The sequence below is a fragment of the Ixodes scapularis genome, unplaced genomic scaffold (assembly GCF_016920785.2).
Source record: "Ixodes scapularis isolate PalLabHiFi unplaced genomic scaffold, ASM1692078v2 PGA_scaffold5__190_contigs__length_132052651, whole genome shotgun sequence".
Lineage (NCBI taxonomy): Eukaryota > Metazoa > Arthropoda > Arachnida > Ixodida > Ixodidae > Ixodes > Ixodes scapularis.
In genome coordinates, this window is record NW_024609880.1 from 62,357,492 (window position 1) to 62,381,985 (window position 24,494).

The following is a 24,494-nucleotide window of genomic DNA, read 5'->3' on the forward strand; positions in this document are numbered from 1 at the left end:
GGGAGAGAGGGGGAGTGCATTTTTTCTCTTTTACCCTCTCTGCTATGACCCTAATGGAACGGTCTTATAACGGGATTGCGGTAGGCGTACGTTATATCTCAACTCGTCGTCGAAAATGCACCTCTTGCTTTTTGGTCGAGCACGAGCACAAGCTGCACAATCCTTCGCACCCTTCTTGAATCACGTCCGAAAAGCTTACCGTAGTTTCGCTTGAGGCAGTTTGAACACTCACGGTGACCTCTGATGGCGACGACATTCAGTTGACGTAACGACGTGAGCTGATGCACGCACTCGCTGTCCCATTCCCGAAATAATTACGAACGCTTCAATTGATTTGCGTTCAACTTCGTTGAATGTCTCCCGTGAAAATGGCCGGGTTTCCTATGGTCTGCAGAGTCATAAAATTGGGGTTGTGTGGATATTTATACAGCGTGTAGTTAGTCAGCCATTTTCAAAGCTGCGACGAGTCACTTGCTGTATATGAGCAATTTAGCCGGTGCAGTACAACCGCTAACCTGGGGTCATTAAAAGGGATACTACAACGAAATTTCAGCGCTTGTTTTCTGGCCTATATGTGTTCAAAGGAGCACTATCACATCGAACACACTAATATCCTGTTAACAAAGACACGAAAAGGAATTTTAAAACGTATTAAACGATTAGCATAGAGCACCTGGTGGATGTCGCTAACGTCTCGTTTGTAATGACCGTCTAGGAACCTTGGCAGATAGTGACGACGTTTGTCTCGCCTCCGGTCACGTCGAGAGAAGAGGTGGAAGGAGGAACTCTCCTCTCCCCGTGAATCTTTTTTGTCTGTCCCAGAATTCGCTATTGTCCCTCTACAAGATTATAGAAGATTAACCCGTCATTTAAAATTCGTACAAAAGCTGCCGCTTCGGTAGCTGGAACGACTTGGCTATCCTCTCGGCGTGAGCCTCGCCTGAGGCCTCGCCGCAGCTTCGCTCGTCCCGAGACGAACTACGTCACGATTGCGTTGGATGTAACGTGCTCTCCGCTAGCTGCTCTCCGAGCGCTCGCCAGAGTGGGTAGTTCAAACGAAAAAAACCGTCACCAGGCTCAAAATACAAACGTGCGATTGTCATTCACGGATATTGTGGATCATATTCAACCTATTTTTTAACCCGACGGGTATATTTCAAATTTCGTTGAAGTATCCTTTTAACGTGCACCACGCAATAGCGATACACGACCGCACGCCGGTACGATGCTCATCCAGATCGAAACGGGCAGGAGTGGGGATTGAGCCCAGGATCCCTGGGTTCTGCAGCGCGAACTTTCGATCCACGTACTCAGAGCTGGTGTGCGCTAGCCCACTCGGCCACCGAACCCCCCTTCTGTAGAGCTACTGAAAACTGAACAGAGCATTCATTCAGTGACACTGACACTAGTGGGCTGTAATTTTCGGCACGGAGGCCAAATAAAACGAGCAACTGTGCTTATTCTTGGCCTCATATAATCTAGACAGACTAAATGATCCATTTTGCGTCATTATATTCACATGCCTTTTCTGGATTTCCGCCAAGAAAATCGTCAAAGACACGCTACACCATTGTGCGATAATGTTTCAAAGCCGAAACCAAGTTGAGGCCTCGAAACCGAAACCAGGTCTTGTTGCTGCGCAAATCCGTTTGTACAACTCTAGATTACGAGCGAAGCCGCAGGAGCATTAACATCAGTTCAGCGTGCTTTTTTTTCGTAGCGGTATCGTCTTGTGCTCCGTTCATTCATCTATTATTGCTTCTTCGACTCTAAGGGACTTTTCCTCGAATACAAATGGCTTCTGGGGACGACGATATTGTCTACAAGGTCTCGGAAGTGAGCAAATTAGACACTTGCTTGCAATACTCTTCGTGAAACATTCCGGGTCAGACCGGTCGGAGTGACAACGGGCCTTGTAAACAAGAGCAATTCGCGTCATCTCTTTAACGGTTGTTGCCTTTCTATTTCTCTTTACAGGACGATAGGAGTGACGATCTGGTGGACGATGAAGCGCTCATCAAGGCATATAACCGTGCAGTGTCTACGAACGAGGTACATGTCTGGCCTTGGATGCATGGGCCTACCGCGTGTGTCATGACTGGAACACGAGAGTTTATGATCACTTGGTGAAAGCTTCTTGGTTGGTGTGGACAGCAATCTGTTTTTTGGTTGATTCACCTCTTTCTAACCCGCATTCGCATCTTTCCTCTTTTGCAAGGTGGAGTAGATTTTCTGAAGACGTTTTGAAAATATTCCTTTTCTCCATTCACCCCTAAGCGGACAGTGCAGTAGGATCCGTCCCAGGGGTTTATCCAGAATTTGAATCTGAAAAAAAAAAAAAAAAAAAAGGGCGAGGGAGGGAGTGAGGAATGAAGGAGGTGAAGAGGAGGAGGAGGCAGCAGAGGCATTATATGATGGCACTAATGAGTGTCAACTGTATGACTGTTAATATTAAAAATAACTGAATCAATGCAAATGGAAGTCTTCCACAGGAATGAAACAGCAGACCTATACATAGATTGCATGTGACGTGATTTGCGGCCTTGCCAGTATTTTATGTGCCTCGAGTATTTGGTACGCCGTGTTAGTTTCACTCCGCAGCAGTTATAATTCGAAAAAACCAGTACGTAGAAATAACCGCCAGTACCCAGCGATGGCGACTCTTGCAATCTATGGATTCCAGCTTGTATTCTTTCTGTCGCAATTCTTGAAGTTAGAAACCTTATTCACTGAGCTGTTTTAAACTCCGAATTTAAAGTTTGTTTCCAAGATGCAACGAGAGGTTACATTTGTTGCGGCAATCTAAGCAGATATAGTAAAATATAATCTGTGTTCTAGTAACTATGTATGACTACTTTTACTGTGTCTAGATGTGCAGTCAAGTCCTTAACTATCTTATAGAGAAGCTGAATTTTTTTGGGGCGAACCACTGCGATAAATTCTCCAAAAATAGCATGCAGGGATTCCACTCCTGTGCCAAATGTGCCATTTTGCACCAGAGGCAATTTCCTGTGCCTTTCTGATAAAACAAATTGTCAAATGCGTGGCTGGACAAATTAGGCGGCGACTTGCGCCACCTATCCTAGCCACATGCAACTTTAGCCGCGGCAAAGCGATGGACATAAGGCAGCTGCACTGTTAACCGGGGCAGGTGCTTCTTTCTGAGGCACGCAAAACCCTTTCTGATAACAGGACTAAGCTTGCAGGCATAAATGAAAAGCTGCAAAACTTGAAGGGGTGGGCCTTTGATAAGTTCTTTGTGTTCAAAATAAGCAGTGCACAGTAAGTTGCATCAACAGTTGTTTTTTGCATCAACAGATTAATTTTTCATAGTTAAGCCTGTGCAAATCAACATTACAAAATGACTGAAAAAAAAAATATTTGTAGGAGATTTTTGCAAACTTTAAAATTATCTTAACTAAATTTAGGTGATCATAAGATTTTATAACTGCATGCTCAAAAGTACTGTGGAAAGTGATATTTAGGTGCTCAAAAGGGCTCCAAATTTCATGTTCATCTGCTCCAAATTGCTCCAAAAGTCATTTTTAGGTGTTCCAAAGTGCTCCGAAAGTCATTTTCAGGTGCTTCAGAAATTGCTCCAAATCACAATTTTGTAGTGGTATCACTGAGCATCCTATAATCCACCTGTACAGAAATGCCATTAAAATATGATGAGAGTTTCTTGATGACAGAAAAATTGAAGTTCATTTAACTCCCATTGTTTGCTGATATACCAAGAACACTCATAACAATAACCATGTTCAGCAAATCTGGTCAGTGATTGTAAACACATTTCTTAGCTCTATACATTTCCTAAATTACATAGTACATGAAGCTTGTATGCTGTCTTTTTAAATCCAGCTGTTTCTCAGATAATATCTCATCCACCATGCACTCTGTCTGTACTTTGGTTTTAAAGCATGCAGATTGATCTCCAGTAAACAAGTGTAATCATATTTTTGTATTTATAGCGTATATTAGTCAGTGTTCTAGACAACTATATATTTACTAATAAAACTCAATATTCAGTAACGCAACCTGGATCTTAATCCTATACATCATTAGTTCTCAACCACTGATGTTTTGCGGACACCTTGTGAATCACCGAAGATGATGGGGGACTCCGTTTGTGGTTAGGGAAAGGGAAAAGTATAAGTTAATTATGATAATGATTTAATAAATCAATTTGACTAAGGGCTAAACTTCTCTCATTGACATACACATGAGAAAACTCGCTCGAGAATTGGAATATTTCTTCTAAATCTAAAAACAAACAACCTTTATTGCCGGGCTTGACTAATGAGGCAGGGGCTTTGCAGACCCCCATTTGAGAACCGCTGCTATACATGTTCTGAACTTCAGTATTTCTTCCAAAGCGGCTGCGCACTTTTAGCGCAGCCTTGTATCATTATTCCTGGCATTGAAAATAATTGGAGATGCACTGTCCACTTTTCAAAACAATAGTTTAATTATCTTCTCTGGAGCATTTTTCAGAAAGTCTCAAACAGTGGTCTCAACTTCGTTTGAGTGGGGGGGGCCAGATAACCCTCCTAGGAAATTACGAGGGCCAACATAGTGCAAGGGAATATATACATTTTAGAAAAAAAAAAAAAAAAATGGCATTTCACGTTGGAAAGCAGCCGAGTCTTTCAGCGACACCCAACAATTTTTTAAAGGGGATCTCGTGCCATTTCCCTTTTGTAAAATAGCCGTTTTGCTAGCGCCGCTTTTAGCTTTGATTTGTTCGTACTACTCTGCTCTTGTACCTAGTGTGACTAAAAGATTTAAAATACAACCATCTGGCCAATGCACTGTAATTTTTCAATAGAACTAGAAACCAAGCACACAATTGTTACTCTGAGGGTTAATTCCCTCGGTAATTATCCGAGCTCAATATGTCTCTAAAGAAAATCTTTTCATGCGGTAGTTTTTGCTTTCTTGACGATTTTCATAGCAGAATTATGAGAAACTATATTTGAGTCTTAACAATAAGTAAAACGAAACAATCCTCAATCTAAAAGAAAACAGATTAGTGCCAAGTATGTTAAAACATTATAAGAGCAGTGCTATGTTTCCAGTGCAAATGAATAGACGACAAGAGGTTATTATTTATGGTGCATGCAGCGCTCGAGGCATACCAACCAATGGGCGCTCACAGTCGCGAAACATTTGCGGTCCGCGTCCCAAAAAGTCACGGGCTGCGTGTTTTGAGAGCTCTGGTCTAGAAGATTATGACAGAAAATCATCAACATTGTTTTATATTCAATATAAAAGGACGGCTCATGCCGCAAAGCAGCATGGTCCGTCGAAGTTGAGCATGTGCAGCGGATTTCGTCGTGATACAATATTGAGTTCCATAAAAAAGGGGGGGGGGGGGGGGGGGTTGTCAAAAGCCTTGTGGGAGGTGTGTGTATAAATCCCTGATCCACGTGTTTGCCGGTTAATCAAACTCCTTCCTTTCTGTTGTATATCTGCTTATGCTAGCAGATGGTGGGACATACCCCGCACGAAGAGAGCGCGCGGTGACAAAAAGCACGGAACATGGGATTCGGGGCGCCATGATTAAAAAGAATGATATGAACGTTTGATGGCTCTCAACTGAGGCTCTTTCCCACGATTCATAGCACTTTTGGCGACGACATCGGTCAACAGATAACGTAAGGGCGACAAAACAATAGCTATCCCAAGGCAAACTTGAGGAATTTGATGAAACAGCATGGACTTCTTGGGCTGAACGACTGGGTTCCTACTGGGAAGCTAACAAAATAATGGAACCTTAAAAGAAAAAATAAAGGAGCTCTCTTGCTGATTTTTTGCGGAGCAAAGACATACGAAATTGTAAGCCTGCTGGTGTCACCAAGAACACCTGGAGAGGTCAGTTTTGACCAGCTTATGACGATACTGAAAAAACAGTACGACCCACAGCTGTCGGAACTTTTGCAGCGGGACAAAATTTTGGCAAAGGAATCAGCTAAAGGTATAAGCAGATCAGGAGTCGATATTGAGCTACATCGCAGTGTTAAAGATACTGGCCGCAGACTGCAGTTTCGGAGGGCTGACGGTCACGCCAGCAGCGACCACTGCTAGCACCAGCACTGCGGGTTCCGCTGGCGAGGGACGGCCCCCTACAGCACAGCGAGAGATGAATCCAATGTTGCTGCTTCTGGAACTAATGTTAAGAGATAAATTTGTGTGCGCCATCTGCGACGAACACTTAGAACAACGGCTGTTTGCGGAAGTCAGCTTAACCTTTCAGAAGGCACAGGACATTGCACTGCACACACAAAGCGCTGCACAACATCGAAGGGATTTGAAAACCAAGAAGTCATATATTCACGAAGTTTGGAAAGGAAAAACAGTTTTTAGACAAAAAGAAAAGAAGGGAGAGGAAACCTTTCGAATCAACGAGGTGTTATAGGTGCCAGGAAGAGCACACACCAGTCACCTGCAGATTCCGCAACGTGAAATGTAACTTCCGCCGCAAAACAGGTTAGATTGCAAAAGCTTGTTTTGTGAAAACAGGACCCAAGAAACATCAATGCGCCACACACAGCATAAGTAAGGAAGATCAAATATCGGATTCTAATGACGAATCTCCAGGAACTTCGCCCGAGTTATATGAGCTAAATGCTGCGAGAGCTTTGAGCACACTACCCAAGTTCATGATTAGTCTCAAGATTGAAAACCGAGCTATGGAGTTTGGAATTAACTCGGGCGCAGCATGTACCCTCATCAGCGAGGACACATATTGTCTGATGTGGCCAAGACGTCCGCCGAGGCTAGACCATGAGGACATAACCCTACATGCCTGGTCAGGAGGAGTGTGAATGCTTGACACGGCAAACGTCTATGTCCTTATGTCACCTACTGGTGACAGGAGGAAGAGGCTGCAGCCCACTAGGAAGAAACTGGTTCGAGGCACTAAAAATTCGATTGGGCAGGATACATAACATCACCAGCCAAGTCTGCAACACCAAGGTACTAAACACGTATGACAGAGTTTTTTTATTGCAAAATCACCGGGCACAATGGCCCACCGGTGCACCTGGAACTGAAAGAAGACGCCAAGCCACATTTCCTCAAAGCACGGCTGGTGCCATTCGCGATGCAGACCGCAGGGGAGGCAGAACTTCAAAGCCAAGAGATCCTCAAACCAATTCGACACTCGGAGTGGGCCACGCCGGTTGTAGCCGTACGGAAGAGTGTTGGCTCCATCAGACTGTGTGGTGATTACCGTAGCACGGTCAACAAAGAAGCAAAGACGGTTGTGTAACCGATGCCTACCTTGTCCGAGATGTTGGCAAATCTGCGGATCAGTGTTTTCAACTCTGGACCTCACAGTGGCCTACCAACAGCTGGAATTGACGGCTGAAACAGCAGAAATGTTTACAACTTCATAAATGGACTGTTGAAGGTCAAGAGAATGCCTTTTGATATCTTAGCAGCTCCAGCAATTTTTGAATGGTTTATGGAGACTCTGCTGGCAGGAATTCCTGGAATTGGAGTCTACTTAGACGACACAATTATCTGCGGGGCAACCGCATCGGAACATCTGGAAAGGCTGAGTGCAGTTTTATCACGACTTCCCCAAGCAGGCGTTAAAGGGATACTACAACGAAATTTCGGCGCTTATTTTTTGGTCTATATGTGTTCAAAGGAGCAGTATCACATCAGACACACCAATAACCTGTTAACAAAGACATGAAAATGAATTTTAAACCGAATTAAACAATTAGCAAAGAGCACCTGGTGGTTGTCGCTAGCACCTCGTTTGTAATGCCCACCAAGGAACTTTGGCAGATAGTGGCAATGTTTGTCTCGCCTCCGGCCACAACGAGAGAAGAGGGGAAGGAGGGACACCCCCCTTCCCAAGAATCCCTTTTGTGTGACCCAGAAGTCGCTGTTGTCCCTCTACAAGATTATAGAAGATTAACCCGTCACTCAGAACTTGTAGAAAGGCAGCCGCTTCAGTGGCTGGAACGACTAGGCCATCCTCTCGACGTCAGCCTCGCCGTAGCTTTGCTCATCCCTAGACGAACCACGTCACGATTGCGTTGGATGTCACGTGGTCTCCGCTGGCTGTTCTCTGATCGCTTGCCAGAGTGGGCTGTTTATAACGAAAAATACAGCCACCAAGCTCAAAATACAAACGTGCAATTGCCACTTACGGATATTGTGGATCATATTCAACCTATTTTTGAACACGATGGGTATATTTCAAATTTCATTGAAGTATCCCTTTAAACTCAAGAGAGAGAAATCCCATAATTGTGCAAATAATCGAGTATGGTACCTAGGACATATCATTGGTGCGGCAGGCATCTACACAACTAATGAGGAGCTGAAAGCGATCATGGAGATGCCAGAGCCAACGAACCGAGCCACGTTGCAGTCGTTCCTCGGGCTTTTGGCACTTTACGATCGATTTATAGCAAATCAAGCCACAATTACAAATGAGCTATATGCTCTCCTCGAAAAAGACGTGCCCTGGAGGTGGGACGAAAAACATTGAGAAGCTTTCCAACGGTTGAAGCAAGTAATCACACAGGACACAGTGTTGGCGCATTATGACGACAAAAAAGATTTGATTGTGTCCTGCAACGCATCACCATATGGTGTTGGAGCTGTCTCAGCACGGCTGAAGGAAGACAGAATAGAAGCACCCATCATCTTTACCTCAAGAACCTTGAAAAGAGCAGAAAGAAACTACTCGCAATTCAATCGAGAAGGCCTGGCAGTTGTATTTGCCATGAGACACCTCCGCCAATATTTTGCTGGACGTCACAAGACCTTAACTACCGACTATCAGCCTTTACTGGGGATCATGGGTCCAAAATCTCCAGTACCAGCATACCTGTCGCCATGCATGATGCAATGGTGGGTGAAATTAGTGGCCTACGACTACAAGCTCGTCTACAGAGCAGGAAAACACAACCAGAATGCAGATGCATTAAGCAGGCTACCACTGGAGGAGACTGTGGACGAACTGCAACCACCTGGAAATGTTCTTATGCTGGAAGCTCTGACTAAACCTCCCATGAATGCTAAAGAATTGGCAAACCAGACAACAGTGGACACCACACTTTCTGAAGTTCTACAGGCAGTCAAGAATGGAAAGGTAAAAAAGATAACAGGGGAGCAGTTCACAGCCTACAAGTTAAAAGCAACCGAACTATCAATACACCGTGGCTCTCATCTGGGGGTCGCACGTCATAATTTCCACCTCTATGGGACCGGAGACATTAGCTCTAGTGCATGCAGGACACAGGGGCTTGGTCGCCATGAAAGCTTACTTGCGCCTGAAGTTACCTCTGGTGGCCTGGAATCGACAAGGAGATTGAGTCCTGTGTAGCCAAGCGCGACACCTGTCAGTGGCATGAGAAGGCAAAACCAAAATGCAGCAGTCCGATATGGGAAAGACTGTACTATCGAGACCGGTTATAACGAAATCAACGGGAATCGGGAATCACTTCGCTATATCCGCTATTTCATTCTAACTGACTTCAGTTATAGCGAAGTAAAGAGGGAATGGGAAATGTGATCGCTTTGCTGTAGCCGCTATTTCGTAATAACTGACTTCGTTATATCCGGTCTCGACAGTAGAGTCCGTGGGATACAATTCATGTCGATTTTGCGGGACCGGTAGACGGGAAAGTGTTTCTACTCATTGCAGATGATTACATTAAATGGCTTGAAGTATGTGATGTTTCAAACATGACCTCAACTACCGTTATCAGCAAACTACGCAACATTTTTGGGGCATTTGGCGTACCACGGAAGGTGGTACCGGATAATGGATCTGCTTTTGTTTCAGAAGAGATTAAAAGCATTTTATCGACTCAATGGAGTATTGGCAATTACAAGAGTGCCGAACCATACCTCTACCAACGGACAAGCAGAATGAATGGTGCAGCAGCTGAGGGAAGCACTTACTAAAAGAGAAAAAAAAAAAGTATTGAAGTGCATCCTAGCATGGTGGCAGGCAAGACACCAGCTTGGATGATGTTTGGACGGGAGTTGCCATCACCCCTAGAGAGACTGGTGCACATTCCCAAGGACGACAGAACAGCTACAATGGAAATTCTGCGTCAATTTACGGTGGGACAATCCGTATGGTTCTTGAAGTTCCCAAGCTGACACACTTGGATGTGTGAAGTCATCACAGAGCGTCTGGGTCTATGGTCATGGATGATCCAGGCAGAAAAAGGGCAAACGCGACGGCATACGGACCACATGCGACTGCAATCACAGATCGGCCGAGTGACACGCCAGTACCAGCCTGGGGCTTGGAAGTCCGGCACAAAGCGGTATCAACTCATTCGTCGGGAAAACAAGGACAGGAAGTGTCCGCACCTGTGTGTATACGCATTTGGGCTAGTACACGGGAAGGAAGAGCTCCCACAAGATACGGGACCACAGCCAAATGAGGGGGAGATGTTGCATATCGGCTTATGCTAGCAGATGGCGGGACATACACCCGCACAGGTAGAGTGCATGGTTACAAAGAGCACGGGGCATGGGATTCGGGGCACCATGATTAAAGGGAACGCTATGAACGTTTGATGGCTCTCAACTGATGTTCTTTCCCGCAATGCATAACACTTTCATCACCTGACCCCGCTCTGTATGCGTAGCTATGGGTGGGAGTGTAATCACGAGGTGAGAGATAGATGTAAGACTGTTTTACTGAGCATGTAGCTTCCACCGCACTGTCAGCTTGGAGGTGAACCAAATACAGTATATTTCCCGTTTTCACTTTCTTAATTTTTTTTTTTTTTTTTTTTTTTTTTTTTTCAGAACGAGTTTACATTGCAGAAGCAACCGAGCACTTCGACCACTGGGTCTGGTTCACACAAACAGCAGAAGAAGAAAGGCAGCAAGAAGACTGATACACAAGCCTCATCCAAAGCTAGGGTAAACTGGCTCCTCTTTGATCAGCGCCCGTCTGAGTGGGACATGGCTGGTTGAGCAATGAGCGCTGACACAGCGCACATCCGAAGACAGACAGCCTTGTGCCTTTGTCGCACTTGGACACCTCCTGAAGGAGTGTCCCCACTGAACGGGATTTGTGTTTTGCACACCAAAAAAATAGTGTACAATTTTCAAAAACCGTATTCACTTCGGTGTACGTTTACGATTTCAGCGAGGACATCAGCCGTGCTTCCGGGCGCAAAACAGCACGACTTTCTTTTGACATTAGTGAGTTGTCAAACGCATGGGGGAGATGGAAGGGACAACAGCTGCAGAGGCCTTGATTGATAGCCAGTGCAGGGGGAGATGGGCTGCGTCCTGGAGCCTACATCATCAGCTTCTTCTAAAGTCTGCCCAGCTAAAAATTCCCATTCAGTCCATTTGGAATTCCAACTGGTTTTAACTAGGACCAATTGGTTTTTAGTGGGTTCCAGTTGGAAGCACACTGGCTGATGGCTCTCGCCAATTCAAATTATTTTTCCAGTTGAAACCTGAATGGATTCCAAATGGTTCCCGTTGGTTCCCATTGGCAGTGACCAAATGGTTGTCTAAGTGTCCAATTGGTACCAATGGAAAAATTCCAATATTAATTTAATGGGAATTTTCAACTGGGTGGTTCAGATATTTGTGTTTGACTGTGACCGTGTGCATTATGATCTTTTATAACCGCTTAACGCTTCGGTGCCATTAGTATTATTCCACCGTTGCTTCAATGTGGGCTCGGTATAATTCTGGCAATGTAATAAGTGACTTTTTCTTAGATAGTGCATAGAATCGATCTTGCATACACTGGAAAACATTCAGTCTAGTTATTCACTTTTTGGAAGTGTTTCAAGACTATGTGATGGATGGTGCCAGCGTACCACTGTGGTTACAAGAGATCCCAGCGCATTCGGTCACAGTCAAACTTAGATGTATGAGCCAGCCCTAGAGGATGCACATGGACAGCCACTCTCCCTTCCAAAAAATATTGTTCCAGACCGGAAGCGTGAGGAAATTTAGCGACCAGTAGGAGTCGTGCACAGCACAAGTCTGAGCGAATTGTTTTGTGTGTGGACAGCTCTTAAGCCAAACAGCCAAAGCACTAGTATCCGAGTCTGTTAGTATCACTCTGATCACAGTTGCTTGTGTCTATTTATTACGCATTGCAAACCATACAAATGGTGAAGCAGGAAGGGCATAAGAAAATAATCATGACCAAATGAAGTCCCTGATCAAATTAGCACTTCACAACTGTTAGATGAAACAATTAAGCAACTCCATATTGTGTCGTTGCTGAACAACCTAAACTAGTGACGGGTTAAACAAAATAACCGAAGCAAAATTAGTTGAAGCCTTTTGACTGATTCCCTAGTGAGAGAACTAAGTTCATAGAGAAAAATATATGCAGACATGTATACTGGGCGTTTTTGCAAAGACTTTCGAACGTCCCTAAAAATAATGTGGTTGAGAGAAAAAAAAGCTATTTTCTTTAACGAACCGCTAGCCCCAGCAGATGTCAAAGATTGTGAAGAACATATCAGTTAGCAAGATAATTACCTTAAATTTACTAATGAACTTTATAATTAGTGAAAATAAACAGATGGTTCCAATTAGAAATGTGATGAGCATCATCGAAAACCCCTAAATCAGTCAATTTTAAGGAGGCTTGAAGTATGTGGGGAGCTCTGGAGTGCACTAAAGTTATCACTTGTGCAGCAGGCGCAAGGCCGGCAATGATAAAACGCAAATGATAAGAATATTATCCCTGTTTTTGCATTGCCGGCCTTGTGCTTTCCGCACAAGTGGTAGTTTTAGCCTACCGCTGCTCTTCCCACATGCTTTCAGTCTTCCTGAAATGACTGATTTTGGGGTTTTCAATGATGCTCAGCAAGTTTCTAATTAGAACCATCTGTTTATTTACACTGATCAAAAAGTTAATTTTTGCTAATAAGATTATTTTGCTAATAAGAATGTTTTTGCAGTCCCTAATGTCCAGTGTAGCAAACTGTTTGTTATTATCATGATCACTGTGACTCGATAACCAAACAACAATTGACAGGGTTCAAAAACGACAGTACAAGAACAACCCTAAAAGCAGTTCTAAACTAAATTAAGCAAAATGTTTAGAAAAAATAACATGAAAGAAAAGAGAATTCTGGTCACCAATCGTGTGAGGGAAGAAGCATTTAAAAAAATATTGGTGCATGCAAAGCGCACTTGTAACAACAGTTTTCAAACAGTTTTCAAACTAAATCCACAAATTCAGGTATAGCTTTTGGTTTGAGAGCATGTGCAAAAATTTAAGATGCATCTGCTTAAACAAGGTTTATGACCCTGCTTATTCTGATTTGGGTGAACATGATTGTATTTGTATACGGTAGTGTGCCACTACTGTGTAATGTGCATTAGAAGTCCCCAGGGTAGCAGTGATACTGCACCGGCTAAATGTCTCATCTGCAGCAGACTCCAGACACCCTTGGGGCCCACTAATTTCCGACCTCCTAAACAACATACACAGACTTCCTTATCTCCGCTTTACGCAACTCTTTCCAAAGGACTGGAAGGTGGGAGATTTCTGCCGGTGCACCTACTCCGTGGACGGCCGGTGCTACGAGGCCAAGATTAAGTTTGTGGATCAGGAGGCCTGCACCGTCCGCTACATCGGCTATGGCAACGAGGAGGAGGTCTACCTCTCCGAGCTGCTTCCGTCGGAGGGAAAGTTTGCGAGGCAGCGGCAGACAGATCAGGCCAGGAGAGAAAATGTACGTCGCTCGCACCCATGTTTCTTTTCTTGGGCCCTGATCTGCACGGCGGGACCAAGGGATTGGGAGATCGCCGCCTGCTGCCCTTGGTCGGTGGTGCAGACCCGGCCAATCACAGCGAGCAGAGACGTCCAGGTCCCTCGGTCTTGCCGTGTAGGTCAGGGCCCCCGGAGAGCTTTTTCACGGTTGAGGCTTGCCGTTGCAGGCAACCGGCTCGCCCACCCCGCCGAGCGAAGAAGAACGTGGCGCGACGGCCGGTCACGCCGCTCGTGTGCCAGAAGCGCATCACCAACATCATGTGAGCAACCATTTGAGCGTAATTGACGGCGCTTGTGACTGCTCACAACCCCTTACCACTAGACAACCTGATGGCGCCGTCTGTCGCGTAGCTCATGGAACACTTCCAATCTGCCCGTATTTAATGCGTCATTCTTTTCCCAAAATAATTCCGGCAGTGTCGTAAGCAACCATCTCAAACTATTCGAAGGTGCCATTTCGAAAGGTTCGGTGGCTTATATTTGTATTGAAAGAAGCGTTTTGTCGCTGACTTTGGTTTGTTTGCATCGCAGGATGCATCGTCTCTTCCGTCTTTTGCAATGCCGGTACCTCCCGTGGAGCCTCTCTTCAGCAGACTTCCTCCTTTCATGGTGAGTGGCTCGTCGATAAGAGCGGCGGAGTCGGACGCCACCCTTGCTCTACCATTCTCCCCTGGAATCGTTGCGGACTGGTGCAGTCTGCAAGATCGATTTGCTTCACCTGCTTCCTTAAAATGAGCTCTAATTTGGGAGTGCTTAGTGTTACCCACTGCACATGCAGCTTAGCTTTCTTTTTAACAATCTGTACGTAGAGGAGGCACAAATTCGGGTTCATACTTGGGAAGTATTTTCTTTCCCAAGAGGGGATTGCACTTAAGGGGGAACACTGGTCTTGGAGCATTTTTTCTTATTTTATGACCAAACTCAATGAAACTGAACAAGCTTGTTCAGCTTTTTGTGCTGATTTCATATGTCTGGTAATTTCTTCATTCAGTAGTATTGTCCTGAAGATAATTAAAACTTGCCTGCCTTTGTTTAGAGGAATGATAGGGAAAAAACTGCTCAACAAAATATCCATTTTAAGACATGGCCAGATACTACGAAGTGTAAAGAATACAATGTTGGAAGTACTTTTAAGATAAACCCATTATTAGTGATTTTACAACATATTGAAGTTCAGCGCTCAATGCATGGCTAACAAATAATAAAACAAAAGATGAAATAAAAAAGTTTCTAGACTTATATTAAAAAATCTGCTCTCAACATTGTATGCTTCACACATTTAGAATCACACTTCAAGAAAGGTTATATTTCTGACTGCTGTAGATGCTGAGATATCCCTCCTGCAAATTTTCAACGAGTCCAAAAATTGTGTTATGTGAAAACAATGTTTTAGAGTCAACTTTAATGCACATTCAGCCTGCATAGACATTACAAAATGATTTATAGCTCAAATATTCATCCACGAAATTAGAAGCTTGGTAGATTGAGAAGAACAACAGCCATCGCCGTTTTCAAAAGAATGCAGTTTTAGGAAGTTTTTGGCTCCAAAGACCCATGTCCCGCCTTAAGCTTGCAAGCAGGTTCGAAAACAACTCGAGTTGCGTGACCGTGTATTGAGAATGTGCATTTCCTCACTTATTATGGCACATGTTCATACGTGCTGTGATGGCATCACAGATGCCATTGTGGGATATACAGAGCATGACACAATTGACACAAACATGTGATAGCTAGTTTTTACTGTTTTCTTTCTTGGAATTCAAATGCTGTTGTGAAACTGCTATTAGGAGAACTAACCTATATGATAAAATGTGATGCTTGCTAATATCCTTTTGAAGTAAAATGCAAGAAGAGTCTATCTTTTTTGCGCCAACTGTGTCGTGCAATACCATAAAATACCGAGCATCCGTCCGTTCCGCAATAAGTGCCCAGCCCTCAATTTTTTGTAACGTTTGAAAAATACACGAAAGACATACTTCTACGTGTTGTTGACCTAGGGAGTGCCCGTCCTCCAGTTTCACGTGATTATTTCCAAATTTTAGAGGGGGCGCTTGCTCGGGATTTTCGCGGTGTACATTTAAACTCTGGTGTACTGATATTGACCAGCGGTGGTGTGTCGCTACAAAACTACCATAATCTCGGCAAAGTAAGACTGTTCCTCCTATAGTTCTAAGTGGAAATAAAGCAACTTAATGCTCCGAAGCTAATAAAATGTGTCTTTGCTGACATTATGCAGCATAATGAGATGTGAGGCAACATGTGACTCTGGCCTGATGGAACATTGCTGTTAATTGCTGTCAATTACATTTTACACTTTCTTCACCTGTGCCCACCTTCCATCATGACGTCAACATTCTAGAAACCTCGTGGTCCGCAGGTCTACTCTTACATTTCTTCATTTTTCTCGATCCAATTTCTGCACTAGAAAATATGGTAATTTCGGCCTTACACCGTGGTAATTAGATGAAGATTATGCCAACCATTTGTTCATGCTTCTAAGGTGATATTTTTCCCAGAGCAGACTTGCTGACATACAGGATTCCCCCTAGTGAAATATGTTGCTGGGCTAGTTTCATATTAGTTAAACAGATAAAATAGTGCAAAAAAATGAGAGGCGTTTACAAATCTCTGTAATGCAAAACTAGAGCGCAGCTCTTGAGGAGGAGAAGGGGAGGGTACGGAGGAGAGGAGGGCCCCTCCTCCTCCTTTGTGCCCTCCTCTCCTCCTCCTCTTCCCTCCCCCTCTTTCCCTCCCCCTCCTGCTTTCCTCCTCCCCTCCTCCTGCTGCTGAATTTTTTCTTGGGTGACGTGACACGAAGTTGTGACGTCATTTTCACCGATAAATTTAGCGGGGTAACTGAGTTGGCGTTGAGGTCACGTAACGTCAATTTTCCCGCTAAATTTAGCGGGTAAATTGACGTCGCTCAACCCGTTTGCAGGTTGAGCGGTGTTGACGTCAAAGTAATTGCGCGCGTTGTATAATGAGACGTTTCTCCGCTAAAGTTAGCGAGAAAATTTTTCCGCTAAATTTAGAGGGAAATTTTCCTGCTAAATTTAGCGGGGAAACGTCCCATGATGCAATGCGTGCAATTACGCCAACGGCGACGACGATGGCGATGCTGACGCCGCTCAACCCAGAAATGGGTGCCTAAGAGCTGCGCTCTAATAAAGACAGGGACATGTATACCAAACTGGAATTGACTGGCTTCCTGTGCTCAGTCTTGGTCTCTGTTGGAGACCGTCCCACAAAAAATGAAGGGAATTAAGAGAAAGGTTCCAACGAGACAAAGAACAAAAAGACCAAAAGTCATTCCATACTTCCTCAAGGTTGCCCACAATGTGAAGGAAGTGGCAAGCAAGTATGATGTGTCCGAAGTTTCTGTCCCAAAAAGGTTGGCTGGGTGGTGCTCCCTCGTCTCTGTTAAAAAAGCAAAACAGCCTTGTGAAAAGAAATGCGTGGCCCCTTACATGGACTGCACAGTGGGTGTAGTGTATGAAATTCCACTGAGTTGTGTAAAGGTCTATGTCAGCCAGACGGAGCGACGCATTAATGATCGAGCATGGGAACACACACTCTCAGTAAAAATATAAATATGGCTCGCATTTTCCGATACATTGCAACACTTGTGGCTGTGTTCCGCGACTTCAGCTGATAAGGGTTCTATTTTTTATCAAGAAAAGTGGGACGTCATGTGCCAGTGACATGTCAATTGTGCTTCATGGAAGTGAATTTCAGTTTTTGCATGATCAGATACCGACTTGATAGCTGTATGTATTACCGCTTTGAGTATGTGTATATGCTTTTCTTTTTCCTGAGTAAAAATAGTTGAAAGTTAGCATTCGTTCTGTTTACTTCGTGTACCTGTCTTTTTTTGCTCTAATTTTATTTGTTTAATGAAGAATTCCCCCCTTCCTGCGCTGATCTTCGTTCAAACACCACAAAGAGTGCGTGCCCCTCAATTTCCCTCAAATGTGGCGACTACTGTAATTGCAGAAGCAGCCCATTCCTCCGCCGCCGCCAATATGCCACGGCGACCTTCCAAACAACGAGGAGGCACTGGCATCCATGCTGATGTCGTGGTACATGACTGGCTACCACACTGGCTACTATCAGGTGACACTCCCGCGAGCGTGCACTGTAGCATGTTGCTGTTGTGCTCCGAATAGTGGGTTCTAAAACTGGATTCCTTCCTGGGGTTCCCCAACATACCCTCTAAGACAGGGGTTCTAAAACTAATACAATTTCGTGGAATGTCGACAGCCGAGGAAACCTTCCGAGTCTCTGCACTGTTGCTACGAGCTCACAGAAGTCCACAGAGCTTGTAGACAATAGCAAACATACAGTACAGTGTAAGTTCGCTTTAACAGACCTTGATTTTGACCGAGATTTCGGTCTGTTGTAAAAGGAGTATGTTATATCTAGATATGAAGTTGAGTCAATAATACGTAGATGAAAACCAACGGAACTTCACAAATCGGTATGTTTTATTTAAATGTCTGTTGTAACCAGGTCTGTTGTAATAAGTATAGACTGTATAACTAGGGTTCCGTGTTTTCGCAGAAATCCAGAAAACTCAGAAAAACACCCGCCGGGAAAATTTTGGTCAATTAAGACTTATCCGATAAACTCGAAATGTTTATCCTCCCCTGCAAAAAAAAAAAGGAAGTAAAAGACGTTTTTTTTATTTTTTTACAATTGGATCAGCACAGATTCAATGGTCCTGGGAAAATGTCACCATAATTTTCTTTCAAATCTTGGACCGTTGTCAAAAGGGGTCTTCCCGCTTGTCTCAACGAGGTTGATTTAGGCCAACAGGTCATTATACATTTGGGTCACGACAGAAGCCGCTCTTTTGGTTTCCAGTTTGGGCCATGCGATTTGTGATTTAGAGAAAGGAGAGGGTATGTTCTTGTAAACAGTGGAAGCTGTGGACCATAGCGATTGTATAAAATAGGGAAGAGGGGCAGTTGAAACTTCTCTATTACATCCTTTACCTCTGCACCTCGCGCGGCCGCGGGCTAGATTGATGGAATAGGACGGGGTGACTACGAGCTTCCTAGCGACTATCTCCAGGAGTTTATTGATTTTAAGGAATCGGCGTTTATCGAAGCAACACTCGTGTGCGACTTCTGTCTTGGGACAAATTAGTATTGCCAATGGCAATGGCATCAATGCCAAATTCAACAGAAGAAATTTCAGTTGATACAAGCGTGTTCTATTTTTTATCTGGCATACACTTACATCCGGTTGTTATTTATTTTTAATAGGAAACACTGCGAAATTAAACTCAGAATTTTGGAGAATTGGGAATCAAACAAATATAAACTTCGAAAAACATCTTCCAAATTTGACGAAAAATAAACACCGAAAACACGGAACCCTAAGTATAACCTCGTTACAACAGGTCTGGTTATAGCAGACATTAGGTTATAGGTTTGTGAAGTTTGGATATGCCATTGACCAAACTTTGCTTATTACAGTATCTTTTCAAGATACATTCGGTTATTATTAACTGTGATTAGTGATGTAAGTACCGTAAAATTCCGAGATATTGCCCCACCCCCGAAAGATAGCCCACTCCTATTAATGGCTTGATTTGCTATAGTATTTGTTTTTAAACACTGAGAGATATCCCATTTCTTAGTATTAGTAGTAGCGTTGGGACCAATGATGGCCTCAGCGTAAAGGCGGCTATGTTAGCTATGGCGGGATATAAGCGAACGTTGCTGACTGGGAAGTACTGTAATCTTTGCTTTGTTGCTCCTCGTCACCACAACAAGCTTGGAAGGGACACACAACCTAAAAATACCAGGATTTTTTAAAACTTTTTTTGGTCATACATTGAAAGTTATCCCATATCCCACTCCATATTTTCACCCACTTTGCTCTTGATATTAGGTGGGCTATCTCCCAGGATATTACGGTACGTCGCCATTCTTTTATGGTGGGCTCTATGACGGGTCGTTATTTGGAGCGTTGGGCAGCTTTGGGTCTGTAGCATGGTGGCATCCATCGTGCATACTTTTGCTGCCATTGTGCTTAGGCCTCGTGAGCCCCATTAGCCTGATACGACCTAAGGTGTGCAACGACAACAATCGTCATTGGCAGTTGGGCGCGCCGTCAGCTAAGGTTGAGCAAAGCTGTTTTTACCATGCGGTTTATTCAACTGGTGCCATCTCTGGGGAATGCGATCGCTCTAATGTTTTTTAATTTCGCAACCTGCTAATTTCGGTCTCGGCCAGTGTGTCTCGAATGCACAGCTCAATAAAAGACGTCTATACAACCTTTTAAAGTTCACGAATGCAGCTCCACAAAAGATCACCATCTTCTTTCAAAGTAACGTTCACTAGTTCCAAACACGTTTCCTTCTAATTGCCATTTACATTTCACCATTTTTGCTGGTTAGGACAGACCCCAGTCATAATTCACGTCAAAGTCGGTAGTAACAGTATCTGTATTCTGCGTATTCCTCTTGGAACAGACCACAATCTTCATCACTACGTTTGACACAAAGTTATGGCTCAATAAATGGCTTGGGTCCTCTAAATAAAATAGCGCCTAAATGGAAGTTATGGTTCCATAAATGACTTGGGTCCTCTAGAATGGCGCCTAAACGGAAAAAATACTTCACCTCAAGGTAGGGGTGGTCGAGAAAATTTGTGATTTTGGGGAACCCTTGAGGGTACTTTGGAGGACCCTCAGGTTCCTAGGTACCCGGTTCGAGAACCCATGGTCTAGTAGACAAATCTGAAATAGAATGTGTTACTTGTTATGCAGTCGGGAAATGCTTTTGTTTGTTAGTTGTGCAATTTTTATGTATGTGCCTGCTGTAATATCCCGAAAGATTCCCTTCCCTAACATCTGAAGCAAATCACGTGAAAATAAGGAATAAGCTAACTCTTATTGTGCAGTAAAAGAAGTTAAAAAGAAAGCTAGTTTTAGATTTCGTGATTTGCAAAATTCGTGATCACTGGGAGGGGCTGATAAACCAAAGAGTGTCCTTCCCAGTCACCAGCGTTCGCGTATCTTTCGCCCTGCCTAACTGAAGTCGTTTCTGTCTATGTCATCGTTAGCCAGGACCTTGCAATTATTATAAGTGGGCTATCTTCCATTGTTTTTTTAAAGATAGCATATCACGCCAAAAGTAACGGTGGGTTATTTTTCAGGGTGGGACATCTCTGGGGACACTAGGGTAGTTTTTAGGTACTGTAGAGCAGTTTATTAATGCAAAAGCATTAACTGTCCCATGGAACAAGCCGACGTCATCAGCTTTGAAACCGCGTCAAACGGCGTTTTAATTCTTTTCTCGAAGTAAAGCCAGCTCCCAGCTACGAAACCTCGCGGAAAGCCTAGCTAAACAGCACCTAGTTTCCTCAGTCCCAAAGGAGCAGAGTAAAGCTGATGGATTTCGGCTTTAGTCCCATTAGCTGGCGCGCGTCGACGGGGCTCCCATTGGCCGCCGCGCGTCAGTTTTTACGACTGCAACCCTATGGCGCTGCGTGTGTGCGAGGCAGCGGCTCTACCGCTCCACGCCCGAGGTCGGCGTGCCGAGGACCGCGGGCGCTTGACCATCGACACAAGTAAAAAAAAAAGAAGGGAGCGGAAGAGCGGCGTGCATGCTTTCGCATTCATAACTCATAAGAAGTGCTTAGGTGTGCCTCGAGCCTTTTTTTGAAAACTCATTACTTCGCGAATTTTGCAAGAAGTGGTTTTCGGGAAAATTTCCCAATTGGGAGTGGTATGCTATGTATTCTGTACCTTAGGGTGATTATTTGCAGTATCAGTATTTTGCCATATTTCTTGAATTGCTAAATTTTCAGAAATTAGGACGCTGTTAAAATTTGGCTGTTCGAAGTACTTTATTTTGTTGTTATTGCTCCCAGTATGGGCTTAAAATTTCTTTTGGAACTTTTTTGTGTTATTTGTTCTTGGGGTCTAATAGAAGTGACTTGGTTTAACCCCTCAACCGTTCAGGACAAGCATAGCTCGTCTGCTTTCCCTGGTTCACGCACTCAACCATTCTGGACGAACCAGGCTCGCTCATTGCTTAGTGTGGTTCACGCAGTCGACCGTTTTGTTGCAGCAGGCTCTGCCAACAAATGGCAGTGCTGAGTATTTTTAAATTTTACTCCCATTTTGTTTGTGGCTAAAAACTTTATTTTGAAGGCAATAAGTATAAATTTTAAGACAACAATTAAGCAGCTGAGGGTGCGAAATTCCCCAAAGCTAAACACTCTTAAGGGGTTGATCTCTCCACCTAGTTGGGTTTTATTGTCAAGGTTTTGTCACACCAGCTTTTGCAGCAGTGTGCAAACTGAGATACTAATATATTAAAGCAGACTGCTTTTATGGGCTGGTTTTTAAATTCAGAGCAGGGTCGGCAACCTGCAGCCCCCGGCACAGCTCCAAAAAGCCCCCAGCCCCCCCCCCCCCCCCCCCCCCTCCCCCCCACCCCCACCCCCATTCCTGTCGCTTACTCTTGCAGACTTGGGGACCACACGGCAGTTTTGGTCTCAGATGGGGTTAGATAGGAACAACGAGCACTTCCAATAGACTACCTGCTAAATCTCCCAATCGTCAGTTCTTTAGTGATTGGTAATTTCGGCCAGTTCGATGCTTACACACTTTTGAGTGTAATCCGGAGTCACCCTGAATAAGCGTCATGTGGATTTCAGATACCTGTCATATCACTTATATAATGTCTCGTCAGTGTCAGCGTTTTACACACTGCATGCAATCCACCCTTCAACCTCGCTGAGCTGCAGAAATCTCTTACAATATTATAATTCTCGTGATTCTTGTTTTAGCAGGAATTGCTTCAAAAGCCAAGAATTCACAACAACCAAGACCAGGATTTAGCTCAAAGTCAGCGGGGCTGTTTATAGCGTTTCTAAGTTAATATTAGCATCTTTGCAGCTGTAGGAGAAGATAATATTGTAAGAGATTCCTGCAGTTCAGCCAGGTTGAAGGGTGGGTGGCATGCACTCTATCAGAAACACCAACATTGACGAGAAATTTTAAAAGTGATATGATAGGTCTCTGCAATCCACACGAAGCCTATTTAAGATGACTTCGGATTATACACTAAAAAGTATGTAAGCATAGAATTGGTCGAAATTATCGATCACTAAGGAGTAAGGAACTGAAAAAACACCATTCCCATAATTCCTCGAGTGCGGGCCGCCATGCTTGGGGGTTTAGTAAATGCTCTATTGGCATTGTCTGGCATCTCTATACTTGGGCAGAGAACGTCCTCACTTTCTTTTTGCCTTTCCTTTGCCTCCCCCACCCCACTGCCACCACTTTGCAACTTGCAACTTGCCGTCCGGCCCCCTCGGGCTTCGTGATGACTCGGCCCGCTGCTACGAAAGGTTGCTGACCTCTGGTGTAGAGCCTCACGAAAAGGTGTTACAAAAAAAAAGCATAACACAACGAGGTGTCCATAAAAACACTTGGTCCCTCACCAGGAATTTAACCACGGACCTCTTGCCTCATAGTCCAGTGCTGTACCGTTGCGTCAAAGGACTTGCTTGGATTAATGTTGTTACAGATGCTGTTTACCAGTGTTATAGTGCCTCAATTTCAGGAGGGCCATCTGATGTCATTTGATAACATGATGACTATAGGCCATAAGCTGTAGTTATGTGATGAGGTGACCACTGTGTCACATGATGCACCAGAGTTGTGTGATCACATTACCTGATCATGTTATGTACCGATCAGTTGGTGTTATGCGACGTCACCGTTATGTTGCAGTGTCGTGCGACGCCGTCGCATCACGTGACACAACATCAGGTGGTACCACAGCTGGACATCACATGACACGCTGATGACATCACGCGACCACCATCTACTAAATTTAGCGGGTGAACCATTCTTGTATGGAGTCAAGCTATTTCTTCCCACTAAGCTTCAATCTCTTTTCTTTTTTTCTTTTTTTCAGGGCCTTCAGGAATCTAAGGCAACCAAGAAGGAAAGGTGCTGCTGCAAACATAGTTGTCACAAATAGTGGTACATTTGCGTCTTCATCTGATGTTAAATACAGTGTTCCTTTTGTTCGCATAAAATGTGATGCCTTCCTTTTTTTTTTTTTGATCCACTTGAAAGAGTGCTTGCAGTCATATTTCACTTACCGTAAAGCACCAAGGAGTGTGCCCACCCCGCTTTCACTAAAAACTTGGTTAATCTAGACATGGGCGCTTGTCTGGTCAAATCGGTTGACACGAAGGAACTCTGAAGGCAGGGTGAACGGAATCGGAGAAAGCGTATTTATTTTCACACAATATCCCCGTCTTCGCTGTTGGCGGTCTTTTGGCCGCCGCAACGTGGTGAATTTTTGGCCGGTGCTGAAGCTTTGGAGGGGGTGGGCACTTGACATAGCATTTTCCGAAATCCCAAGTTCAAGAAATGTTAATAGTAGTGGGTGCTTGTAAAAAGTGGGCGCTTTGGCTGTATTTTGCGGTAACTTCTACGGAAATGTCGCAGACAAGTGTTTTTCGAAAGCGTTTGGCAATGCAGTTTTTGCGATCGCTTTGCATTATCAAAACATTTTCTTGGGACCATATGGATGAGACCAGACCAAGGTATGATGGTTGCTACAATCATTGGCTGGCTTGACATGGAGAAGCATGCTTTTCAGTTATGTATCAAACTTCAGGCATAACCATTTGCCTTTACCTGTGCCCCCCCGTACATGAGCTTGAGTGGTACGAAGGCTACACTTTATCAAGCTTGTCCACAA

General features: G+C 44.2%; 1 protein-coding gene across 1 annotated transcript; it reads left to right on the forward strand.

The window, feature by feature from the left end:
* Window positions 1-1,662: 1,662 nt before the first annotated feature.
* LOC8031668 (survival motor neuron protein 1) lies at window positions 1,663-24,494 on the forward strand. The gene is made up of 8 exons (XM_029977387.4): window positions 1,663-1,836; window positions 1,978-2,052; window positions 10,798-10,914; window positions 13,509-13,715; window positions 13,921-14,013; window positions 14,285-14,362; window positions 17,747-17,866; window positions 23,697-24,494. The coding sequence occupies exons 1-8, from the start codon at window positions 1,795-1,797 to the stop codon at window positions 23,760-23,762; spliced, it is 798 nt and encodes a 265-aa protein (XP_029833247.2). The 5' UTR covers window positions 1,663-1,794; the 3' UTR covers window positions 23,763-24,494.